Source organism: Eleutherodactylus coqui, chromosome 3, assembly GCF_035609145.1.
Source record: "Eleutherodactylus coqui strain aEleCoq1 chromosome 3, aEleCoq1.hap1, whole genome shotgun sequence".
In the NCBI taxonomy this organism is placed as follows: Eukaryota; Metazoa; Chordata; class Amphibia; order Anura; family Eleutherodactylidae; genus Eleutherodactylus; species Eleutherodactylus coqui.
Window position 1 is genome coordinate 289,103,411 of NC_089839.1, and position 20,924 is coordinate 289,124,334.

Sequence of the window (20,924 nt, forward strand, 5' to 3'; positions counted from 1 at the left end):
AGTGTGTAATGTATTAGGTACAGTATAGTGTGTAATGTATTAGGTACAGTATAATGTGTAATGTATTAGGTACAGTATAGTTTGTGCTGGACATTATGTATAGTATAGGGTATAATGCATTAGGTACAGTATAGTGTGTAATGTATTAGGTACAGTATAGTGTGTAATGTATTAGGTACAGTATAATGTGTAATGTATTAGGTACAGTATAGTTTGTGCTGGACATTATAGTATAGGGTATAATGCATTAGGTACAGTATAGTGTGTAATGTATAAGGTACAGTATAGTGTGTAATGTATTAGATACAGTATAGTGTGTAATGTATTAGGTACAGTATAGTTTGCAATGTATTAGGTACAGTATAGTGTGTAATGTATTAGGTACAGTATAGTGTATAATGTATTAGGTACAGTATAGTGTGTAATGTATTAGGTACAGTATAGTGTGTAATGTATTAGATACAGTATAGTGTGTAATGTATTAGGTACAGTATAGTTTGCAATGTATTAGGTACAGTATAGTTTGCAATGTATTAGGTACAGTATAGTTTGTAATGTATTAGGTACAGTATAGTGTGTAATGTATAAGGTACAGTATAGTGTGTAATGTATTAGGTACAGTATAGTGTGTAATGTATTAGGTACAGTATAGTGTATAATGTATTAGGTACAGTATAGTGTGTAATGTATTAGATACAGTATAGTGTGTAATGCATTAGGTACAGTATAGTTTGCAATGTATTAGGTACAGTATAGTGTAATGTATAAGATACAGTATAGTGTGTAATATATAAGGTACAGTATAGTTTGCAATGTATTAGGTACAGTATAGTGTGTAATGTATTAGGTACAGTATAATATAGAAGAGTTTATGCTGGACATTATGTATAGTATAGGGTATAATGCATTAGGTACATTATAGTGTGTAATGTATTAGGTACAGTATAGTGTGTAATGTATTAGGTACAGTATAGTGTGTAATGTATTAGATACAGTATAGTGTGTAATGTATTAGGTACAGTATAGTTTGCAATGTATTAGGTACAGTATAGTGTGTAATGTATTAGATACAGTATAGTGTGTAATGTATTAGGTACAGTATAGTGTATAATGTATTAGGTACAGTATAGTGTGTAATGTATTAGGTACAGTATAGTGTGTAATGCATTAGGTACAGTATAGTTTGCAATGTATTAGGTACAGTATAGTGTAATGTATAAGATACAGTATAGTGTGTAATATATAAGGTACAGTATAGTGTGTAATGTATTAGGTACTGTATAGTGTGTAATGCATTAGGTACAGTATAGTTTGCAATGTATTAGGTACAGTATAGTGTAATGTATAAGATACAGTATAGTGTGTAATATATAAGGTACAGTATAGTTTGCAATGTATTAGGTACAGTATAGTGTGTAATGTATTAGGTACAGTATAGTGTGTAATGTATTAGGTACAGTATAGTTTGTGCTGGACATTATGTATAGTATAGTTTGTAATGTATTAGGTACAGTATAGTGTGTAATGTATAAGGTACAGTATAGTGTGTAATGTATTAGGTACAGTATAGTGTGTAATGTATTAGATACAGTATAGTGTGTAATGTATTAGGTACAGTATAGAGTGTAATGTATTAGATACAGTATAGTGTGTAATGTATTAGGTACAGTATAGTTTGCAATGTATTAGGTACAGTATAGTGTGTAATGTATTAGGTACAGTATAGTGTGTAATGTATTAGGTACAGTATAGTTTGCAATGTATTAGGTACAGTATAGTGTGTAATGTATTAGGTACAGTATAGTGTATAATGTATTAGGTACAGTATAGTGTGTAATGTATTAGATACAGTATAGTGTGTAATGTATTAGGTACAGTATAGTTTGCAATGTATTAGGTACAGTATAGTGTAATGTATAAGATACAGTATAGTGTGTAATATATAAGGTACAGTATAGTTTGCAATGTATTAGGTACAGTATAGTGTGTAATGTATTAGGTACAGTATAGTGTGTAATGTATTAGGTACAGTATAGTTTGTGCTGGACATTATGTATAGTATAGTATGTAATGTATTAGGTACAGTATAGTGTGTAATGTATTAGGTACAGTATAGTTTGTGCTGGACATTATGTATAGTATAGTATGTAATGTATTAGGTACAGTATAGTGTGTAATGTATTAGGTACAGTATAGTTTGTGCTGGACATTATGTATAGTATAGTATGTAATGTATTAGGTACAGTATAGTGTGTAATGTATTAGGTACAGTATAGTTTGTGCTGGACATTATGTATAGTATAGTGTGTAATGTATTAGGTACAGTATAGTGTGTAATGTATAAGGTACAGTATAGTGTGTAATATAAAAGGTACAGTATAGTGTGTAATGCATTAGGTACAGTATAGTGTGTAATGTATTAGGTACAGTATAGTGTGTAATGTATTAGATACAGTATAGTTTGTGCTGGACATTATGTATAGTATAGTATGTAATGCATTAGGTACAGTATAGTGTGTAATGTATTAGGTACAGTATAGTGTGTAATGTATTAGATACAGTATAGTGTGTACTATATAAGGTTCAGTATAATGTGTAATGTATTAGATACAGTATAGTGTGTAATATATAAGGTACAGTATAGTATGTAATGTATTAGGTACAGTATAATGTGCAATGTATTAGGTACAGTATAGTGTGTAATGTATTAGGTACAGTATAATGTGTAATGTATAAGGTACAGTATAATATAGATGAGTTTATGCTGGACATTATGTATAGTATAGTGTGTAATGTATTAGGTACAGTATAGTGTATAATGTATTAGGTACAGTATAGTGTGTAATGTATTAGATACAGTATAGTGTGTAATGCATTAGGTACAGTATAATATAGATGAGTTTATGCTGGACATTATGTATAGTATAGGGTATAATGCATTAGGTACAGTATAGTGTATAATGTATTAGGTACAGTATACTGTGCAATGCATTAGGTACAGTATAGTGTGTAATATATAAGGTACAGTATAGTTTGTAATGTATTAGGTACAGTATAGTGTGTAATGTATTAGGTACAGTATAGTTTGTGCTGGACATTATGTATAGTATAGTATGAAATGTATTAGGTACAGTATAATGTGCAATGTATTAGGTACAGTATAGTGTGTAATGTATTAGGTACAGTATAATGTGTAATGTATTAGGTACAGTATAATATAGATGAGTTTATGCTGGACATTATGTATACTATAGGGTATAATGCATTAGGTACAGTATAGTTTGTAATGTATTAGATACAGTATAGTGTGTAATATATAAGGTACAGTATAGTTTGTAATGTATTAGGTACAGAATAGTGTGTAATATATAAGGTACAGTATAGTTTGTGCTGGACATTATGTATACTATAGGGTATAATGCATTAGGTACAGTATACTGTGCAATGCATTAGGTACAGTATAGTGTGTAATATATAAGGTACAGTATAGTTTGTAATGTATTAGGTACAGTATAGTGTGTAATGCATTAGGTACAGTATAATATAGATGAGTTTATGCTGGACATTATGTATAGTATAGGGTATAATGCATTAGGTACAGTATAGTGTGTAATGTATTAGGTACAGTATAGTGTGTAATGTATTCGATACAGTATAGTGTATAATGTATTAGGTACAGTATAGTGTGTAATGTATTAGGTACAGTATAGTGTGTAATATATAAGGTACAGTATAGTTTGTAATGTATTAGGTACAGTATAGTGTGTAATGTATTAGGTACAGTATAATAAAGATGAGTTTATGCTGGACATTATGTATAGTATAGGGTATAATGCATCAGGTACAGTATAGTGTGTAATGTATTAGATACAGTATAGTGTGTAATGCATTAGGTACAGTATAATGTGTAATGTATTAGATACAGTATAGTGTGTAATGCATTAGGTATATAGTTTGTCCTGGACATTATTTACAGTATACTGTGCAATGCATTAGGTAGAGTATAGTGTGTAATATATAAGGTACAGTATAGTGTGTAATGTATTAGGTACAGTATAGTGTGTAATATATAAGGTACAGTATAATGTGTAATGTATTAGGTACAGTATAATATAGATGAGTTTATGCTGGACATTATGTATAGTATAGTGTGTAATGTATTAGGTACAGTATAGTGTATAATGTATTAGGTACAGTATAGTGTGTAATGTATTAGATACAGTATAGTGTGTAATGCATTAGGTACAGTATAATATAGATGAGTTTATGCTGGACATTATGTATAGTATAGGGTATAATGCATTAGGTACAGTATAGTGTGTAATGCATTAGGTACAGTATAGTTTGCAATGTATTAGGTACAGTATAGTGTAATGTATAAGATACAGTATAGTGTGTAATATATAAGGTACAGTATAGTTTGTAATGTATTAGGTACAGTATAGTGTGTAATGTATTAGGTACAGTATAGTGTGTAATGTATTAGGTACAGTATAGTTTGTGCTGGACATTATGTATAGTATAGTATGTAATGTATTAGGTACAGTATAATGTGCAATGTATTAGGTACAGTATAGTGTGTAATGTATTAGGTACAGTATAATGTGTAATGTATTAGGTACAGTATAATATAGATGAATTTATGCTGGACATTATGTATACTATAGGGTATAATGCATTAGGTACAGTATAGTTTGTAATGTATTAGATACAGTATAGTGTGTAATATATAAGGTACAGTATAGTTTGTAATGTATTAGGTACAGTATAGTGTGTAATATATAAGGTACAGTATAGTTTGTGCTGGACATTATGTATACTATAGGGTATAATGCATTAGGTACAGTATAGTTTGTAATGTATTAGATACTGTATAGTGTGTAATATATAAGGTACAGTATAGTTTGTAATGTATTAGGTACAGTATAGTGTGTAATGTATTAGATACAGTATAGTGTGTAATGTATTAGGTACAGTATAGTGTGTAATATATAAGGTACAGTATAGTTTGTAATGTATTAGGTACAGTATAGTGTGTAATGTATTAGGTACAGTATAATATAGAAGAGTTTATGCTGGACATTATGTATAGTATAGGGTATAATGCATTAGGTACAGTATAGTGTGTAATGTATTAGATACAGTATAGTGTGTAATGTATTAGGTACAGTATAGTGTGTAATGTATTAGATACAGTATAGTGTGTAATGCATTAGGTACAGTATAGTGTGTAATGCATTAGGTATATAGTTTGTCCTGGACATTATTTACAGTATACTGTGCAATGCATTAGGTAGAGTATAGTGTGTAATATATAAGGTACAGTATAATGTGTAATGTATTAGGTACAGTATAATATAGATGAGTTTATGCTGGACATTATGTATAGTATAGTGTATAATGCATTAGGTACAGTATAGTGTGTAATGTATTAGGTGTAGTATAGTATGTAAAGCATTAGGTACAGTATAGATGAATGTCTGCTGGACATTATGTACAGTATAATGTGCAATGCATTAGGTACAGTATAGATGAGTTTGTGCTGGACATTATGTATAGTAGAGTGTATAATGCATTAGGGGTATTAGGTACAGTATAGTTTGTCCTGGACATTATGTGTAGTATAGTGTATAATGCATTATGTATAGTACAGATGAGTTTGTAGGACACCATCCTTAGTGTAGATGAGTCTGTGCTGGACATTATGTATAGTATAGTGTATAATGCATTATGTATAGTAGTGTATAATGCATTAGGGGTATTAGGTACAGTATAGTCTGTCCTGGACATTATGTATAGTATAGTGTATAATGCATTATGTATAGTACAGATGAGTATGTAGGACACCATCCTTAGTGTAGAGGAGTTTGCACTGATCACTAGTGCAGTGTGTGCTGGTCACTGGTCTGGTCACTGAGTGGCACTACAGCAGCAGCAGCAGCGCAGCAGGCAGGGGAGGTGCAGTGTGAGGGCCGTCACGTGATCAGGAGGCTGCGGCAGCGGCTGATAAATCTGGAGGATGGAGAGCGCAAGTTGCGAAAGTCCGGGAACCCCGGAAATCTGCACGCCGAGAGCAGCCATGGCGGGGGCAATCATAGAGAACATGAGCACCAAGAAGCTGTGCCTGGTGGGGGGCATCCTGTTTGTCTTCCAAGTCCTGGCATTCCTGGTCGGGGGGCTGATCGGTGAGTCTGATCTCCAAAACTTTTCTCCTTGTGTCTGCAGGCTCAGCACTCGCTCCCTGCACCCCAGTCCTCACCCCCGGGGTCCCCTATACTCAGCCAAATTTCTCCCAGGAAGGGAGGTCTGAGCCCTGCACACTCCAACATTTTAAGGTCTGGGCTGCACCTATCGGGATCACTTCGCTACACTGTTTCTTCCTTTTTTTTTTTTTTTTAAAGTTATTTCCTGCTGTAACTTTTTCTCCTTAGTAGAGAAACTGAAACAATGTAGCAGATGCAGCCCAAACTGTTTACATTTCTTTATAAATCTTTTGCTTTACAATAATAATTTTTTTAAAGTAAACCTTTAAAAGACAATTGTTTCAACATTTTTGAAAACCTGTAGAAAAAAAATGTTATCAACAAAGATTTTTAATTGGCTGGCCCTCTGCCCGGAGCTCTTCCGAATTAATTTACGTCAACAAGGAGAGAAACTTTAGAGATTCCGCGAAATTCATCATGATTATGGTGGGTGTATTCACATGGGCAAGTGTTACATTGGTCACATACATTAGTCTGATTGCAATGCATTCTCTACATCTCAGCACATGCAGGTTGTAACATGTATGAACATCACATGTTTTTCAATTGAAAAATTGCAACACACTCTCATAAAACTCGCTTTTTCTTGAGAGTTAATTTTTTTTCCTGGCCTATAGGGAATAATTGGCAATTTTTAAAGGTGTTGTCTGAGTATGTTTTTTTTTTTTTAATGACTGGGCATCCTCTAAAATAACAAAATAGATACCTACCTTCCTTCTTCCCCAGGGGGGCATCTCTGGTGAATGTTCTGTTACCAGCACTGGCTACAAGTAAGTTGGCCACAGCAGTCATCTGACATGCAACCAAGGATCACAGCAGAGATTCACTGCATTCAGGTGGGAAAAGGAAAGGAAGATAAGTATCCATTCTTTTGTTATTTTACAGCATATCTGGCCTTTAACCCTCTAGTGACCAAGCCTGTTTTCGCCTTAATGACCAGGCCAAATTTTGGAAATCTGATATATGTCCCTTTAACATAGAATAACTCTGTAAAGGTTTTGCATATCCCAGTGATTCTGACATTGTTTTTTCGCCACACATTGTATTTCATTTAACTGGTAAAAATAGACCAATAGAATTTGTGTATATTTATTAAAAGCGCCAGAATTGGGAAAATTTTGAAAAAAAAATAATTTTTTCCCATTTTCAACAGCAATATCTCAAATATGTGCAATCAAATTGTACAAATTTTGATGAGATATATATTTCCATCTGTTTACTTTATTCTGGAAGCACATTAGAAAAACATAATTTTTTTAACTATTTAGGAGACTTACAAATTTAACATTGATTAACATTTTGAGGAACATTTTGTTTTCCTACACCAAACACAAGATTGCAAAGGCTCATAGGTGTCAGAATCCTGGATACCCCCACAAATTACCCCATTTAAAAAAAAACAAAAAAACATCTTAATGTATTCACTGAGGGGGGTCATTTTGACACCTCAGTTATTTTTTAGGAGTTAATGCAATTTAGAGGAGAAAAAATATTTCATATTTTTGCAAATATGTAATTTTAAAGATAGGTTTTTTTTCCCCCCTATCATACACATGAAAATGAAAATTTGCACCCCCAAATGGATAACCCTGTTTTCCTTTGTTCAGAAACATAACCGTTGTGGCCCTAGCCTTCTGTCCGTATGCTCAACGGGGCCCAAACCGAAAAGAGCAGCCGGTGACTTTCAGAACAGACATTTTGCTTGAAGGCCCCATTGCTCACTTGTAGAGCCCTTGAGCGGCTAAAACGATGGAGAACCCCCACAAATCACCCTATACTGAAAACTAGACCACTTAACGAATTCATCTAGGGGTGTACTGCGTATTTTGACCCCATAGTTTTTGAATGAATCTAAGCAAAGCAGAAGGAAAGAAAAACAATTTTCATTTTTTTTAGCATTGTGTCATTTTAAAAACAGGGGTTTTTTTGTACAGCACACATAGGAATGAAGACTTTCACCCCAAAATGGATACCCCTGTTTGTCCCGTGTTCAGAAGCATACCCATTGTGGCCCTAATCTTATGTCCATATGCACAATGGTGCCCAAACCGGTAGGAGCATTAAACGTCAACTGTTTTTTAATTGTTAGCTGATCACCATTATCCATTGGATAACGGTGATCACGTGACCGGGGACCTCTCACCAGGCTTTAGTAGCCAGGAGCAAGGAGATTTTAAATCTCCCGAACCCTCTCCTGCTTTTGTGCTTGCGTTCGCCATTTTGCCGAAGGGCACATGCGCTAAAGTTGTGGTATGGTCCGCGGATAGGGATTCCTTCAGATGACATTGCCAGAGGCCTTAGGTAAGTAATTTCACGTCTCCTCATGGTTCGGATCCGTGACAGGAGGTGAAACTGTAGCTTTTTTTATTTTTACGTGATCGCCATTATCTATTGGATAACGGTGATCACGTGACTAAGGACCGCATACTGTGACCCCCCCCCCCCCATGAGATCTCTAGGCTCCTGGCTACTTTTGGTAGCCAGGAGATTTTAAATTACCTCGGTAATCTGTGGCTTTTCTGCATGCATCTGCTATTTTGGTTAAGGTCTGCGGATAAATACAGGGGCCTTGGGTACGTGATTCCATCTCCCCTCACAGATGTGATCTGAGAGGGAAGATGAAACTTACATTTCTCTTTTTTTTTTACACGTTATCCATGGGATAACAGTGATCATGTGACCGGGAACTGTAGACACCGGTTACATTTCTCTGCTTTTTAAACATTTTCCAGGCTTCTTGACCTTGTGTGTGTGACGTATTATGTCTGAAAGACCAGAACGCCGGGGGGCATCGCAGAGGATGGGGGCGACTACTCTCATCTCCCCCCACGGATCTGAACCGTGAGGGGATCTGAAACTTTAACCTTTTTTTAAACTTTCTATTTACTTTCATGCGATCGCCGTTATCAATTGGATAACGGTGATCGCGTGACCGGGGGTCGCTCCCTGTGGCCCCTCATAACAGCTCCAGGTTGTCGGCTACCTCTGGCAGCCAAAAGCATGCAGCTGTCACATCTTCAGACCATGTGGCTTTAATCCACAGAGCGAGCGTGTTTTTACGGCCCTGGGGATTAAAGCCCACTTAGGCAGGATGTAAAAACACTATGGAGTCGTCACTAAGGGGTTAAACAAGGGCCCTCCTACAGCTAATATTCAGAAGAAATGTTTTTACAACACATAAGAGTTCTTCATCTTCAGCTCATTTTAACCAAGGAACGACTCATTGATTTTTTTTTTTTTTGCTTTCAAATAATGAGTGTTTACACGTAAAGATAATCGTTTGAAATCCTCGCCATTTCTCTCATTAGCTGGGTCTTTGGTAGTGTTTATATGTATATAGTGTTGGTAGTGGGCATAGATAAGATTGTTTGCTCAGGTAGGCTTATGTATATGCGAAGAATCTCTAGGATGGAGGTTTTTAATTAGTGCAAAGAAAAATCCATTGTGTACTGCCATATTTAGCAGGGCAAACAATTACCCCTCCCCTCAAGTTGCTTGAAAGACTGAATGACTACCGTTTAAATGACAAGCGAACGAACTAACAACTATTTTTTTGCAGTCTGAAACTCAGCGACTATCGACAAGTGAATCAATTTTGAGCAATAACCGTTGCGTGTAAATGGGCCTTTAGCCGAGGAAAAGTCTCAAGTATCTCCATCCCATTTATCAGACTCCCAATCCACTCTCACCTTGCCCACTAAAGTATGAACCTTTTTCTTATGTATTCCTTCTCTGTGCTTTGGGTATTTATATTGTGCAACCCTGACAGCTGCTTTTTCCACTCTTGTACTGCAGTGATCTGCTTTATCCGTAAGCAACCTGTTCCGACCAGAGGCGTAACTTGAAGCTTCTGGGCCCCAATGCAAAACCTGTAACAGGGCCCCCAACTATAATGCTTTGTTCATAGTATTGGGCTCTCTATATGGAGAAGAGAGGCCTTATGGGCCCCCTAAGGCTCATGGGCCCGGGTGCAACCGCATCCCCTGCATCCTCTATAGTTACGCCCCTGGTTTTGACATTGTGCCATCACCAGGGAACTACCTACATCATCCACCTTCTTTTCCAATTTTTGCACCTTTATACTATACTAGTACAGTTGCCTTCTTAATCCTCGTGACGGTAACTACCAGTGTGATGTCACAGGAAAGAAAGCAAAACTTATGGCCCAGCTGTGTCCTGTTACACAACCACAAATACTGATCATAGACCGTGAGCAGATTTCTTCATTTTGGCTCTCTGCTCAGAGAAAAAATGGTTATTTCAAAGTTTACTTAAAGCTCGTAAATAGCTGAAAGAGATACAAATGGAGTCTAAATAATCATAAATTCAGGCCGCCTGCAGATGGGTGGGTCGGATCCGGCGGCGAAAATTCTCGCCGCGGGACCCGACCAGAGCGCCTGCAGGGACCAGCGCGTACTCACCCGCGCCCGCCGACTCCGGCTGTTTGATGTGCCGGCTTGCCGGGCTGCCGGCGCATGCGCAGACCAGAGCCGGCGGCGGGTGAGTGACATTTCTGTGCGAGCCCTGCACAGAAATAGAGCATGCCGCGGCCAAATCACGGCCGTCTGCATAGGATTGCGTATGTTAATGCAATCCTATGCAGGCTTCCAGCAGCGGAAATTCCGCGGGAAATCCCGCCGCGGAATTTCCGCTGGTGTGCAGGGGGCCATAATCAGCATATCACTGACGATGGTTTGGGAAATGGATTTTGAAATCTGTGTTGCACAAATGAATTGACATTCAAGCACATCCAGCTGCTGAATGCGTATTTGTCCCACTGACGGCGCTAAATCTGCATGAAAGTTTGTGGCTCGGCTTCAGAGTTCTGTCAGATTAAAGCAGTGTAAATATGCCTTTATAGTACCGTAGTTTTTCATACAAGACTGTAAATTCTACACTCTTTGTAGTGTAGATAGGAACAGGAACTTAGTTGCAGTGAGCAACTGGTCTTGGAGCTGAGAGAAAAAAAAAAGCAATACTCACCTCTCAGCTGGTGTCTGTGTCCCCGACGCAATGCTGTCCCCAGCGGTGCAGCAAGCTGCTTCAGTCTTCTCCCCGCTGTCATCTCCCCGGCTTGGTTTTGAAATCCCCAGCGTCAGTGCTGTGTGAGAAGGCGCTGCGATTGGATCGAGCACCAGCTAATCACAGCCGGCGCTCCATAAACCAATTGCAGCCATTCAGAATGACATCATTGAATGGCTGTGATTGGTTTATCGAGCGCCAGCTGTGATTGGCCGGCGCTCGATCCAATCTCAGCGCTGATGGCGGAGATTTCAAAACCAAGCCAGGGAGATGACAGCGGAGAGAAGACTGAAGCAGCTTGCTGCGCCACTGGGGAGAGCATGGCACTGGGGGCACAGACATCGGCTAAGAGGTGAGTATTGAGGGGTTTTTTTTTTGTTTGTTTTTTTACCTCACTTGAGTATAAGCCAAAGGAGGGCTTTTTCAGCACATTTTTTTGTGCTGAAAAACTCTGCTTATACTCGAGTGTATACGGTAAATCAATTCAGACAGTTTTATAGTATGTTGAACAAAAGGGGTTGGAACATCTTAAATAGTATCATTTCATTGGTTACTGAATTTTTGTGGGCAGGAACCTCTTTCTATCCAACACATTTTAGTCACTGTGTAACACGCTCTCCTGAAGGACATCCCATATACATTCCAGAAACCCCAGATATACCAATCCAACAATAAATTATAATTTCGCTCATATTATGTTTTTACTGTTACTGTTTTTAAGTGAACAGCGTTTTGCAGAAAAAACAGTTGGGACTGGAGGAAATGGATGTGATTTTTGGATTCAGCACACAAAAATACATAAAGATCACATTTTATCTTGTAGTTAGCAAAATTAATGTAGACCATAATCATTCATACCCGTGTTTTTGCACAAGAACGATCATCGCTAGTGAATGGAGGCGGAGTGGTCCGGGGATCATTCCAGATTGCCTGCCTTCTTTCACAGTAAGCAGGCAGTCGTTTATAAGTCCATGCAGAAACTGAATGAGTAACGAACAAATTCTCGTTTGTCGTTCAGTTAGGGCATGCATTTACACTGACCAATAACTGTTCAGATTCCCACTGGATGCAGGAATCTCAACAATGTATCCGCCCATGTTAAAGGGCCCTAAGTCATGGTGTAAGGCCTGTTAAAAGATCAGTCACTGACTTGTAGGGAAGCTTCTTTTCAATAGGTGGCGCTGCAGATGTATTTTGCCATCTTCAACTTGGAAATGTAGTATCTCATGCCAGCCAGTCAAAAGGAAAGCCAACCATGTCATACATGGATAGGCGGGCACTTCTGGAGCAAGTTGTACTTAAAGGGGTTCTTTCATTAGGAAAAAAAATCTATACTTACCTATTCCTCCCCAGGTAGCCTTCTTACCAGATCTTCTCCTCCAGTCCCCAAGGTCACGTCATTGCAAGCCGGCCTAATCTTTTTCTTCCGCTGATATGGTGTCCATTCCATTTCTTGCAGAGCAGTGTGCGCTATGTCACTAGTGATGTAGCATTCACTACCTAACAGATAATTCCGAATCCTTGGCAGCCTGTCTTAGCACGCAGGCGCAGAGTATTGCCGCGAGTGCGCCCATGTGGTGTCCTGCAGCGAGTGTTCATATGCCTTGAACACCCATGTTACTGGAGGAGCCAGGAGAAGATCCGATAAGCAAAACTGCCTGGGGAGGAATAGGCAAGTATAGAATTCTTTTTTCTAATGACAGAACCCCTTTAATACATACTTTATTTGGTAATGAGGAAGCTGGACGATAACCCTTAGAGTCGTTATTACAGGTTTATCTACCTTGAATATTAAACTGGCCATGATACCTGTCGGCTTGTTCAGGTGTAACTCTTCCGATCGACACATGTGCACTGTAATGGCATATGGTCTCATATTGGTCATGTGGCAAGACGCACATCAGTTTTTTGTTTTTTTTTATGGATCATGAGGGAAAAACTTACTGGATGCACAATTTTGATGCAATTTGTAGATGAGACCCGCCCATTCAAGTCAATGGTGTTAAAAAAAAAATTGGATGACACTCAGATGCCATCCATGTGTTGTCCATATTTCATAAGCAATGCAGAGAAAAGAATTGACACTGTGGTGTTTTTTGTTTGTTTTTGTTTTTTTAAGGTGCTTTTACACACAAGGATTTATTGTTTGCACGAGCGAACAATGTCAGATGATTTTTACATGAAATGAACGATAAGCTAACGAATTATCCTCGATTGTTGGCTGTGTTTACACTGAATTGTTGAAATTCGAACAACCCAGCAATTTTTTTTCCCACTACTCGTTCCATGTTATCGCACATTTGTGCATACAGCGGACCACATCTCTGATGCTTGTATCCCTGTGAGTATAATTGAGCAGAGATTGTGATTGAAGGGGTTGACTAGAATTAGAAAAATATAGCTGCTTTCTTAAAACGGCTGCCACACCGAGACCATTGACTAGCATAATCTCTGGCAGCCTGTAACCCAAGAGCAGGGGGCACCACTGCAATATCTGCACTGAATTGGTAGAACATTAGAGAGGAGTAGTGTTTTTTGTTGTATTAGTTATATTAGAAAATTTGCAAGATTTTTTTAAATTCTGACCATCCCTTCAGTCAGAAGGAGAAAAGCAGTAATGCTGTAATAGGATCAGTCAACAGCAGTTTAACTATTTATTATATTCTTCATACTTTCCAATGTTTGAATAATGAAAAGAGGAATAACTTTACTGTAGAGGTAAAGTTTTGGCAGGCCACTCTCTCTGTATACCAAAATAGTGCCCTCAGTAACCCCCCTCACAATAATAGTGCCGCCCTCCAGCCATAAAGTAGTAATAGTGACCCCCTTAGAGAACCTCTGGCTACCCAACAAGCAATTTAACTCCCTTATAGTCCCGGTCTGGTAGCAGTGTCACCGCTGCTGTAATCAGTGAGACCTCTAACCTCTCCACCGCATCTGTGTGCAGGAATGCAGGCAACAGGAAGAGTTCAGGGGTCGCACTAATTATAGCCAGGACTGAAGTATGTTAAAGGGGTTGTCCCGCGCCGAAACGGGTTTTTTTTTTTTTTCAACCCCCCCCCCCCGTTCGGCGCGAGACAACCCCGATGCAGGGAAGTAAAGAAAGTTTACCGGAGCGCTTACCTTAATCCCCGCGCTCCGGTGACTTCAATACTTACCGCTGAAGATGGCCGCCGGGATCCTCTGTCTTCGTGGACCGCAGCTCTTCTGTGCGGTCCACTGCCGATTCCAGCCTCCTGATTGGCTGGAATCGGCACGTGACGGGGCGGAGCTACACGGAGCCGCTCTCTGGCACGAGCGGCTCCATAGAAGACTGCTGAAGACCCGGACTGCGCAAGCGCGGCTAATTTGGCCATCGGAGGCCAAAAATTAGTCGGCACCATGGAGACGAGGACGCTAGCAACGGAGCAGGTAAGTAAAAAACTTTTTATAACTTCTGTATGGCTCATAATTAATGCACAATGTATATTACAAAGTGCATTATTATGGCCATACAGAAGTGTATAGACCCACTTGCTGCCTCGGGACAACCCCTTTAAATACTTTTGGAGGAAGGGGAAGGTGAGACTACGGGAAAACTTTCCAAATCTGGGACTCTCCCATGGAATCCGTGACGGTTGGGGGGGTATGTTTCTACACTGAGCAGAGTTAAAGTCAAAGCTCTTCCACCACCTGATAAATGTCTTTTATTTACTGTGAATGTGGGATTCCCGCTCTGTAAGTGCTGCTTGGTGTAATGAGGCATTCCCCATTGTACTGGATGTGCTGGGGAGAGCCGTTTGCACACAGGAGGGGGTAATAGAGCACAAAGCAGACCGTCCTTATTGGACAGATGACTCGGACACCATATCTGAGCACTTGACATCCAGGAATTAATTGGTGTAGACAGCAAACCACTGGGCCTCTGAAAAGACTTTGTTTTCGGTGCCGGGCCAGGGCCGTTCGCCTATTAAATGCATTCTGGCTGTAGTTGGAGCTAAACTATTAAGAGAACTGTCTGTACTGGACATTTTACAGGATCCAAAAAGTAGAGCGAAATCTGTAAGTTGCGTATAAAAATTTCATACTTGACCTGGAACTTGGAGAAATCGTTAGTGGACCTCAGACTTTGTTAAAGATATCTCGGTGCTAACAGTACCTCCATCGTCTTACTGGCCACAGTGGCCCCATCGTGCCATTATAGGACTGGCCTGGTATCGCTCATAATTATCGTGTCCGCTCCCCTCCTCTGCATTGTGTGTATGGCCAAAGCCACATGGCATATATAAGCCGTGCCCTACAAACTCAGAGAAACTTGCATCAGACAGCACATGTGCTGTACTCTCTACGTACATGGGCACTACACACAATGTTCAAGTCTGGTCTGTGAAAACAGAAAAAATGGGGCATGCCATGACTTTTATTTTATTTTTTTTCCCCACATGGACCTTGGGTCCGCTCAAAAGACTATGCACGTGAATAGCCTCATAGATTATAATGAGGCAATGCACTGTCTGTGGAATTTACAGACCACACACAGCCCTGTGCCTTTGGACTAAGACCAGTTTCATATGACTGTATTGTAATATTAAAGATGAAATTGTAACCCTGTCACCTGCATGTCATTGATATTTACTGTAACAGGCAGGGTCAGTCCTTTGGCCGGGGAAGACAGCAGGGAAAACCTAATGACGTGTCCCGATAATAGCAACCGTGCTGAATGAATTTATTACCGACTTGTTTACGTGACGCCAGTTCCTCTTCTAAGTGATCAAACACCCGGACTAAATAACAGAGTCAACAGTCAAAGAAATAGTTCTAAACCGGAAGCCTTTTTTTCTCTGTTCCAGCAACACTCAACAGTTTGGTTTTACACGCCCCATTCGCTCTCGGGGCTGCAGTAGTTACGCAGAGCAACGGTGCAATCACCATCGCCAAATCCTGAGAACAGGACACAAACTCTAAACTGCAGTCCCCGGAGGGGATGTATCCCATAGCGTGTGAGATGGGCCCAAGACTCTGCTCAGGCAGAAGTGCCAGAGCTTCAGCTTCCTGCTCACGTGTCCTCCTCCACTGACTACATCTTTGCATTCTCTTTCACACCTCAAACTCCACCCCCAAGGTTCCTAACCGATCAAAAACGTCACACACTCAGCAGGTTAGAGGGACAGAACCAGAGGCGTAACTTGAAGCTCCTGGGCCCCAATGCAAAACCTGGAACGGGGCCCCCAACTATAATGCTTTATTCATAGTACTGGGCTTCCTATATGGAGAAGAGAGGCCTTGTGGGCCCCCCAAGGCTCCTGGGCCCGGGTGCAACCACATCCCCTGCATCCTCTATAGTTACGCCCCTGGCCAGAACAAACTATTAAGATGGGTAACACCAACACAGTACACAGACGGACACGAATACACATACAGTGACACAGACAATCCACATGAGGTAGGCAAACGTCACAGACAGAAGTACCCTAACTCTGGGCCACTACGTTACCTTCATTGCTTCAATGTTCTTGGCCAGATACTGATGTATTTTAACCATGTGTTATTGGAAAGAGCTAACTTTTATGGATACAGCAATAACAAATGTAGTTTTTTTTGTGTTGCTTTTTTTATTATAAATGTAGGAAAAGGATGTTAGACTTTAATGGTCTGTATGTTTTACAATAAAACGTTTTTTCACTTATGCATTTTTAAAAAAAATTTACTTTTAAGTATTTCTTCAGGCATTCTATTGTCAGTCCACAGGCCCGTCTCAACAGGCAGACGTACATGACAGCCCAGGCTGCCGTGACAACTCAACAGCACCTCACAATCCCATTGCTCTCCCAGCCCTTAGAAATTAAGCTGACGAATTGGTCTATTTACTTTCTACTGTCCGGGACCAAGATGCTAATGAATATATTTCAAGTTCTCTAGCTGTCTGATGAAGAGGTCTGCAAATCTCGAAACGTGTAACTTTGTTGATTCTACATAAGGCATTATTGAATTCTGCTCACCACTGACCTTATTGTCAAGTTAACAGCTGACTATAGGTTGCATCGGAGTCCTAGCTATTTTCTTTTTCCCCATCCCTATAAACACTGATTGGACTATTGGTCTCCCAGTATACTAGGCCGGCAGCACCTCCTCTTACTCCTGATTATACCTCTCCTTTTCTAATCCAGTACACTGTCTGATCTGAGTACCTCTTTTGGGTTGCAATGCCGCTTTTTTTTCCTTTCGGTGCAATCCTAATTTCATCATGGAGGGGCTGTTTGGGTCCCCAAATGCTGATCTGATCTTATAAATGCTGAATTGAACAGTTCTCAATGCTGATCAGCTGTTGGTCAGTTGTCAAACAATGCTTACATCGGTCATATATGGAGCGGGCTCTGCTCCCGATCCGCTCCGTACAAACTCCACCCACTTAGGACCTACAGTATATAATAATATATATCCCAGGGCACTGTTAGCGCAGTGGAGCGCTACAGATATATTCTTGTGTTCCGAATTCAAAAGGGTTAAGCTTGAGCTGCTCAAGAATCATAAACTGTTTACACAGCATTTGTGTAATCAACTGATTCTCTCTTTATTCTGAAAATGAGCAAAAAAATGTATATGGTTTTCAGACAAACACATTAAAAACTAGGCAATTGTTAGAGTAAATATTAGCGTTGAGTGAACATGCTCGTCCGAGCTTGATGCTCGTCCGAGTATTAGCATACTCGATGGTGCTCGTTACTCGAGCGAGTACCACGCTGAGTTTGACCCGTCTCCGTTTTGACCTCACCGCATTACCACTTCCTGCTGTGATGTGCCAGTGTCCGCACGTAGAGAGAGAGACATACACTTGGCACGGGGCGGGTCAAATACAAAAATGCTCGGGTCTCCCATTGACTTCAATGGAATTCGTTACTCGAATAGAGCTCTCGAATATTACGAAAAGCTCGACTCAAACAACAAGCACCCGAGCATTTTGGTACTCGCTCATCTCTAGTAAATATTGCTAATTGGTATGTTTTTTGATATCCAAATTAATAGGTTAAATGCTTGAGTATTAAGGAGGCTTACAAATCACACACACATTGGATGTGAATGGAAGTCATCTTTTTTATTCAATTAATAAGTAGAAATATATATACAAAGACATTTGAAATGAGTCTGGAACATGCCTCACTTGTAATAATTATAATTTATTATATTTCTTTTGTTATCATTAGTTATTAAAATTCAACAAGAACAGTGATATCTTGGTTAAGAAAAGGACTTTACTCAGGCCGATTGAAACTATTTCTCATGACAGTTTTGTAAAATGGCATTGTCTTAGAGAACTGGTGCTGATAACACCAAAGCCACCAGTCTGGGCTTCTTGTATCAAGTCGCACAACACCCTTGTTTGTCCAGTATGTCTGTAAAGTTCTCATGAAGGAACATAACAACAATATGAAATAATAGACTGAAGCATATAAGATGGATACAAAAGACAAAATGGATACACATTTACTGCTCTAACATTATCAGCACACCTTACTAATAAATATGTATAGCTTATTTCAATTCATTTGTTATCATTGGTTATTAAAACTCAGCATAGGTAGTGACATCAATCTATAGTCAGGACTTTCTCCAAGGTCATGCCCTGCCTGCATGTTAGTTGGTTATTCTTAAATTAACTACCTTTGGGGATCTATATATAATGAAGAATTCAGACTTGGAATTGGCATTGTTTAGCAATCACTGGTCATTTAAGGGCTACTTGAAGGATATAAACTTTATATATGTATTTCAATTTAATATAATGTACATTCAATTTAAGGAATATATATATATATATATATATATATATATATATATATATATATATGCCGGTATCTGTTTTCTAGCTCTTATTTATACAATATATAATTGCTCTTTTCTGGCTTCAGCGAGGTGACCTTGTACTTCTGCAATTACGTTCTTCATTAGACATGACACCTGGATGGCAGCTGAAGGGAATACAGGAAAATACAAGAAATAAAACTTATTATGAGACGCAGGCAAAATGGCGTATTAGAGGACTTTATGGCTTCTCTCACAGGCACCAAGGGGTTAATCACTTTCAATAGAATAAAATGGGCCTATTTTTTAACCAAAAAATGAACAAAAGTAGTGCGTCCGGCATTTTTAAAACACGTCCATGATAAATGCATACATGTAAAAACACAGATTTACATTAGACCCATATTCTGGTCAGCAAACACGAACCAGATAAGACTAAAAATACGATTGTCTGAAAATGGCTAACTACTGTGAGAGGACGAAGCAAATATAGCTTTATGAAGTGCAACTCCAAGTTCCAGTATACCATTGCACCACAGTTTTTTATGGCATGCTGGAGTTGTAGTGTCAAAAGAGCTGCAGAGAGCCGTCGGCGAGTCCTCTGGAGTGCAGAGTCTGTTGATCCCTGTTGTATCCTGGACGTTTAGCCTTTCTTCCTTAGACCAGATGTTGTCTCGGCCATCACTCACCTGCAAAATAAAGAAGGATTGTTACAATGGCATGAACATTTGTTAGTCCGTTTAAATCCACGGTCGAGCACAAAAAGTCGTCCCAAGTTTTCATGGAGCCGGTATGTTTCTACATGCGTGGTCTGACCTAGTGGCATCGAGCGGAGGGTACCTGAAGCACACACCTTATACATGAACTGGACGTCTGCAGCAATTTTGCCGGTGTTAACCATTAACCACTGCAGGATGGTGCCAGCTTTGTAATAGGTGGTGGACGGCTTGGCCCAGGTAATACAGCTACGGTACTCTATACCCCACACAAATCGCATGAACACTTGTGTTCCAGCCCAGCACACACATATGAAACAGGGCTATGAACGTCAGAGCTCAGATATTCCTCTTCGAGTTCTTCGGCTCCCAGGAGACGCTGTCATCCATCAGACTGCAGATACCTTTTAGCACTTTTACTGCCTCTGCAGGAACCTGTAAAGTGATTGTTTTATGTCGGTCATGTAACACCTGAATCACAGAAATGCAGCCATGCCTTTATTGGGGATTCTATGGAGCCAGTGGGTTATCCAGGACGTTACTCAGGGTAGGTCATAATTAATCAGCAGAGATCCACTGCTTGGGATCCACGCTATAGATGAGTGAGTATTCTCGCTAAAGGCAATTGCTCGAGCGAGCATTGCCTTTAGCGAGTATCTCCCCCGCTGGTTCGGGTGCCGGCAGCGGGCACAGAGCTGCGGGGAAGAGCGGGGCGGAACGGAGGGGAGATCTCTCTCTCCCTCTCTCCCCCCCGCTCCCTCCTGCTGACAGCCGCTACTCACCGCTCCCCCGCGCTGGCACCCGAACCTTCTGTCTCGAGCGGGGAGATACTCTCTAAAGGCTATACTCGCTCGAGCAATTGCCTTTAGCAAGTATACTCGCTCATCTCTAACATGCTGATCATATGTCTGCAGGACCTGTCATTGTGGATTCAGCCAGAAGCAGACATCTCTGTGCATAGTGCAGCACTCCGGGTTAGTATTGTAAGTGCAGATTCCATTGAATTCAATGCAATATGAACTCAGCCCGCTGCAGTATTGACAGGGTGTGTGCTTCCAGCTCTTTACGCAATGACAGTGGTCCCAAAATCAGCTGATCAATGGGGATCCCGAATGGTGGGCCCCTGTCAATCAACTATTGATGA

The 20,924-nt window shown here is 39.8% G+C and overlaps 1 protein-coding gene across 1 annotated transcript in view; it reads left to right on the top strand.

The window, feature by feature from the left end:
* Positions 1-5,985: 5,985 nt before the first annotated feature.
* The window catches only part of LOC136621847 (protein wntless homolog A-like), a 68,986-nt gene continuing 54,047 nt past the window's right edge, over positions 5,986-20,924 (top strand). The window contains exon 1 of the mRNA XM_066597633.1: positions 5,986-6,185. Within this exon, the coding sequence (XP_066453730.1) occupies positions 6,020-6,185 (166 nt within the window). The 5' untranslated portion in view covers positions 5,986-6,019. The remainder of the gene's footprint in view (positions 6,186-20,924) is intronic.